We start from the raw sequence: 6,612 nt of genomic DNA on the forward strand, positions 1-6,612 counted from the left end.
AAAGACTTTTGGCTGGTTACTCTTTCATGTGATTATAAACAGGTGAAAGAGGTTGGTTTGTGTAAACCGTTAAAGACCAGCTTGTAGAATTTGAGAGCCTCAAAATTTCACACAAAGCTCAAGAAGAGGAGTTTGAAAGGCTAGTCAATTCTCTGAAGTCTTTTGGCGAAGGATTAGAATAAGAATGAACCCACAGCTTGCTTATAGGGCTTTGATTTGATTTTTTTTTTCTCTTTGTCTTGCTTTGTCACTTACTTTCTGTTGGTTACCTTGGAAGATTTGGTGAAGGTCTTGTTGATCTTTCCCTCAAACATTATTTGAGTGCTGCTGTGACTTGATGTGGCCACTTTTTCTTGACAACATAGATGTAAAAGATTTTTTTTAATTGAATAGATTTGGTTTTAACAGCAACTGTTAACTTGTCAAGACTTCAAATTGTTTGCGTGTCTCTTTTTTATTTGCTGCTACAAAATACAAATTTTGCACTTACTGGACCAATCTCCATTCCTTTTTCCTTTTTTTTTTTTTTGGGTTTTTCATTCCAGGATGCACTTGAGCAAATCCATTGTTATGTGTGCAGGTACAACAAGGAATACATCTTGGCGGGACATTTGAGCCTCACCTATCTTGCTGTTAGTATTCTTCTCTTCTTCTTTTTTTTTATTGCGGACTTGTAATTTCAAGAACATGCAAAACAGTTACACAAAAGATATTGGGCCTTTTAAGTCCTCTTCTCGATTAGAAGTCAAAGTGACATTCTTGAATGAAATTTGAGATATTGTAACTGTTCATTTCCACAATGGGGGTCTATTCCCCATCTTTTTTCCTATGGATGTGCTTGTTGTTTATTTGTTCGAATATATGGATGTACGTAAGTGAACTCATAGTTTCGATGTATTCATACTTCTTTGCCACAACCAATAGTTCATATCTACATATATAAAAGAGAAAGAAAAAAAAACAGTTGGCCTTTACGTATTCATCGTCATTGCTTCCAATGTGAATTTAATATGGCATTTCATCTAAAGGTACCGTGTCTTAGAGATAATTACGCATATCTTTTGCATGATGTGGATACCGACACAGTTGGTGTTCGATGTTAAACTGAGATTTTGCTTGTTTTACTTTTTTTTTTATATTGAAGAGTCTCTGGGTGTCTGTCAATTTGTTCAGATTGTTCGATATTAGGATTCTGCCTTGAGTTTCTTGGTTCGAACTGAATCATGTAGTCTCTTGAGGCTGCAAAGTTTATGTTGGTTTATGTCTCTTAACTGATATAATAGTTGGTCTCTTAACTTGGTAGGTATATTGGTGAGGAGAGGGATTGATCGAACAAGGCTGCAATGGTGATTTGAAGTTGCATACCTGCGCATTTTGGCTTAAGTGGTGAGTTTGAATGATCATGTTGAGTTTGATAGAGAAATGCATTTGTGGATGTCTTAATTCTTGTTGTCTGTGTATCTATATCTGTGAATTTATGTGGTAATGTGTTGTGCAAATGAGCTATATATAGATAATAGATGTAAACTGGTTTGAATATTTTATTTTTTTCTAAATGCAAGTGAGCCATGTATATGTGGATTCATGAACTGACAAATGTGCTTGGGAAATGCATATATATATATATATATATATCTCTTAATGTGTTTGAGAAATTATTTTAGTATGAAGTTGTTTATGTATGTACCTACAAATAGTTTTAATATATATAGCTAACAATTTTTTCTTGGTTTATAGAATATGGATAAAACATGGATGAAGGCTGATAGGAGATCACTACAATTCAACTTAGGATTTAACCAGTTTCTTAAGGTTGCATTGGATAATGCTAGGAACCCCAATAATATACCTTGCCCTTGCTTAAAGTGCCATAACAACCGATTTGGTAATATACAGTTCATTAAGGATCATGTCTATTTCAACGGTATAATGCAAAACTATACTCGTTGGAAATGGCACGAAGAATGTTCTTATGCTGCTAGACATTATTTGAGTGAGGGTTCTGAAACAGTAGAGCAGATTCCTGATTTAGGAGGAAATGAAGATATAGGTGTGCTCAATGGTGAAGATCACGAGATTTCGCCAGACTCGAATGAGTTTATGCAGTTCGTAGAGGATGGAGATAAGCCTCTATATCCTGGTTGTACCAAGTCAACCAAGATGAATGGTTTGGTACAAACATTCAACCTAAAAGCAAACATGGATTGTCCGATTCTTGCTATACAGACATTTTAATATTGTTCCATACCCTGTTTCCTGATGGGAATGAAGTACCAGGGTCCGTCAATTTGGCTAAGAAAACTCTTTCCGCATTAGGGATGAAGTACGAGAAGATTGATGTTTGTCCAAATGACTGCATCTTGTATAGAGACCTAAATGTTGATGCTAAAAAATGTCCATCTTGTAATGCATCAAGGTGGAAACTAGCGAAGGATGGATCTGAGAAAGTAGGGGTGCCGACGAAGACATTGTGGTACTTTCCACCCATCCCAAGGTTTAGAAGGATGTTCTAATTGACAGTTTCTGCTAAGGAACTTACTTGGCATGCCAGGGGTAGAAAGAAAGATGGAATGATGAGACATCCAGCGAATTCCCCAACTTGGAAAATGGTAAACACAAATTGGCCAGATTTTGGTATAGAACCTAGGAACCTTAGACTAGCATTGTCCTCAGATGGGTTTAACCCATATGGTGCAATAAGCAGCAAATACTCTTGTTGGCCAGTGATACTGATCACCTATAACCTTCCTCCATGGTTATGCATGAAGAGGAAGTACATGATGCTAACTTTGTTAATTTCGGGACCTAAGCAGCCCAGAAATGACATTGATGTCTATTTGCAGCCTTTAGTGGATGATTTGAAAGTCTTGTGGGATGGGATTGAGCAAGTGTACGATTCTGTAAGAGGAGAGTACTTTAAGCTGAAAGCGGTATTGTTGTGGACTATAAACGATTTTCCCGCCTATGGGAACTTATCAGGGTGCGTTGTGAAAGGATACAATGCGTGTCCAATCTGTGTTGATCAGACCAAACCTTATCGGTTGAAACACTCGAAGAAATTGGTATTTTGGAGGAATCGAAGACAACTGCCACGACATCATCCTTACCTAAAGCAAGCTTCTGCTTTCGATAACACTATAGAAAAAGAAGATGCTCCTACACCATTAACAGGAGAGGAGACATTTGCAAGAGTTCAAGGTCTGCCTAAAGCAAGTGGTAAGGGAAACGCTCCTGCCCCTTATAAGGGTCCTCCAAAAAATAGACCATGCTGGAAGAAAAAATCTGTTTTCTATGAACTTGATTGCTTGAAGTTTCTTCCAGTAAGACATAATCTTGATGTCATGCACATTGAGAAGAACTGTTGTGATGCTATTCTTGGCACGTTGTTGAACATTCCGGGGAAGACTAAGGATGGGGTTGCTGCTAGATTGGGTATGGTTGATATGGGGATATGCACTGATTTGAAGCCTACAGCTGGTGTAAAAAAGAGACAAGTTGCCTTTGGCTAGTTGGAACTTGTTTGTAGATGAGAGAAAGATCGTATGCAATTCATTTTTCCATATGAAGGGTCCTTCCCGGTTTTCATCTAATATACGGAACCTGGTGTCTGTAAATGATTTAAAACTTGGCAATCTTAAGTCACATGATTGCCATGTTATAATGCAACTGCTTCTCCCTGTTGCAATACGTTCAGTTTTGGAAAAACCTGTTAGGTATGCGATTATTCACTTCTGTCTATTCTTCAAAGCGATTTACAGTAAAGTAATCGATGTTTCCATACTTAAACAAATGCAAGCAGATCTGGTCGATACCATTTGCTTGCTTGAGAAGTTTTTTCCACTGTAATTCTTTGACATAATGATTCACCTAATAGTCCATCTTGTTAGAGAAATGGAGTTGTGTGGTCTGGTGTTTTTTAGATGGATGTACCCCTTTGAGAGGTACATGAACGTGTTCAAAGGAATGGTGCACAATCGAACATTTCCTGAGGGTTGCATCGCAGAGTGTTACATTGTTGAAGAAACAGTTGAATTTTTGGAGGAACGTATGCTTCCTGAAGATGCTACCACTATTGGATCCCTAAAAGTAGCAGACCTGGACTGTTAAATGGCTGCAAGCGCTTATCAGCCCCTAAAATCGTCACGGCTAATGGGAAACTACTGGATATCGCTCATCTATGTATATTGCAGAACTGTGAAGATGCGCAACCATATTTCAAGTAAGTAATTTTACTTTAATATGATTTTCTTGTCCAAGTATTATATTCAAACAACTAATTTGGTTTATTTTCCTCAAATGCAGGGAGCATATGGAGTTTTTAGAGTTAAGTTTCCCATACAACATAAATAATCCTAAGTGGATGAAGGATAAACAGAACCAGACATTTCCTGATTGGTTCAAGAAGAGTGTAATCATCTTATTTATATGACTTTAGAATTATTAAAGTCTTTGGTATCCTATTGTGTGGTGTCTATTTTAACGCATATGGTTATTTCAGGTTGCAAATGAAATTAGAATTGCCGATAATGAAGTTCCTGAAACCATTAGGTGGTTGGCTGGTGGACCAAATAAAGAGGTTCCTACTTTCCGCGGTTACCACGTGAATGGGGTTGATTTTAACACTATGGAGCGGGACAGTAAGAGATCAGTTCAAAACAGTGGCGTCTTTTTGGTTGCCGATGCAATGCAAGTTGCCAGTGCAAAGGATAAAAGGCCTACAACTGTGGACATGGACTTTTACGGCCGGATCCAACAGATTTGGGAGGTGGACTACTACAAGTTTAGGGTACCAATATTATTATGTGATTGGGTGGAGTCATCTAGGGGTGTCAAAGTGGACGAACTTGGGTTTACTTTGGTTAAACTGGACAGGATAGGGCATTTAAATGATCCATTTGTCTTGGCTACCCATGTGAAACAAATTTTTTACATAGAAGACCCCCTTGATGCTGAATGGTCAATGGTAGTAAGGTGCCCGGATAAAGACTTTAAAGGTGGTGGTGGTGATGATGATGATGATGAAGTTGCTGCTGCTGATGATGATTATTATGATGAGGATGACAATATTGTAGTGGAGCAACATCCATATATTCCCATAATGCCACCGGTTGAGAGCTTTGACGATGTAGTTGGTGATGAGCCTAGCTCATACGCTAGACCAGGAGATGAAGGAATTTGGGTTGATAAGTGACATTATGGTCGACATTTGTAGTTGAATTTTGGCATTATGATTATATGATCCATTTAGCTATTTTTTCTGTATTTAGCGGGATGATCATATATTTGTAGTTGGTACATGTTTAATTTGTAGTTGTATTAGATTCTGGATTTATGTATTCATTTCATGTTTAACTATTGGTTGCGTTATATGTTATTTGACTTTGCTTTCACTCTTACATATGAATTCATGTTTTATGATGGTTAAAATGTAACTAACTAGTTTTTGTTTGTTTATTTCAGATAAAAGATGAGACTGTCTACTCAGCAACTGAACGTGCAAGAGCCGTAGCATTACGAATGAAGGCTATGGCCATGAAAAGATCAAGATCTAAGTATGCATCCCCCGTTAAGTCCTCATCCCAACATCCTTCCCCCGTTAAGACTGCATCAAAGGCTGTCTCCCCAAAGAAGCGTACGAGTCCCTCCCCAAAGAAGCGTAAAGCTGGATCAAATGTTGCCTCCCCGAAGAAGCGTAAGGGTGGATCAAGAGCAAGAAAAACTGCCTCCCCAAAAAAGCGTACATCAAGGAGGCTGAATGTGATCAAGTCTATGAGCAAGTCATCAAACAACTCTCAACAAGCTTAAAGTGATGATGTTGCTCAAGAGGAGAAAAACTTAACCGGTGGGTTGAAGCTGCTCAAACATGGAATGGTAACCATGGCTCAGGTTACCACCACAGTTATCCGTGGACAGCGGATAGTCGTCCAATTAACTGCAAAGGGTGAACCAATTGGTAAGGAGGTAGGAAACATGCAGTCCTTCATTGGAGTATTGGCACGTACAAAGATCCCAATCTCAATCCTTGATTGGAGAGACGTAGATGAGGATGAAAAGCAGAAGATTTGGGAATCTGTACAGGTAATTGACTAGTTGTATTTATATATGTTTGCTAACTTCAAATGAGTAGTTTAATTTTGTAAGTGTGTTACTTACAACAAATGTCGTGTTTGTGTAGGAAGCATTTGTTGTGCCTAAAAAGCTTAGGAAGAGTGTAATTGCATTTGGAGCAACTAAATGGAGAGATTTCAAAAGCAGGTTGACGTCAAAGTACATCATGCGTTACATGAATGACCTGGATCTCCTAGAATTTCCTCCAGATGATTACCGATTTATAACAAAGGATGTTTGGCAAGAGTTTGTCGCCGATAGGCTTTTAGCTGGCTTTCAGGTTTGTGGGTGTAGGTCTTAGTTATTTTGGTTTTGACATGTCTAATTTTGCTGAAGTATCATTTGAGCGGTTATGTAATTTAAGCTTAGCTTAATTTGCAGGAACTACGCAATGAACAAGTTGAAAAGCGAAAGAAAAACAAATACAATCATCGTCTGTCACGCAAAGGATTTCGTGGAATGAGGGCATAAATGGTTAGTTTTATTTGATAAACTCACTAAATT

General features: G+C 38.1%; 1 protein-coding gene across 1 annotated transcript; it reads left to right on the forward strand.

The window, feature by feature from the left end:
- The first annotated feature begins 1,740 nt into the window (after positions 1–1,740).
- On the forward strand, positions 1,741–5,805 carry LOC101298016. Its single transcript, XM_004298025.1, has 9 exons — positions 1,741–2,167; positions 2,278–2,473; positions 2,552–3,479; positions 3,568–3,713; positions 3,921–4,086; positions 4,191–4,219; positions 4,303–4,408; positions 4,499–4,963; positions 5,461–5,805. The coding sequence occupies exons 1-9, from the start codon at positions 1,741–1,743 to the stop codon at positions 5,803–5,805; spliced, it is 2,808 nt and encodes a 935-aa protein (XP_004298073.1).
- Positions 5,806–6,612: the final 807 nt, after the last annotated feature.

The sequence above is a fragment of the Fragaria vesca genome, linkage group LG4 (assembly GCF_000184155.1).
Source record: "Fragaria vesca subsp. vesca linkage group LG4, FraVesHawaii_1.0, whole genome shotgun sequence".
Classification (NCBI taxonomy): Eukaryota; Viridiplantae; Streptophyta; class Magnoliopsida; order Rosales; family Rosaceae; genus Fragaria; species Fragaria vesca.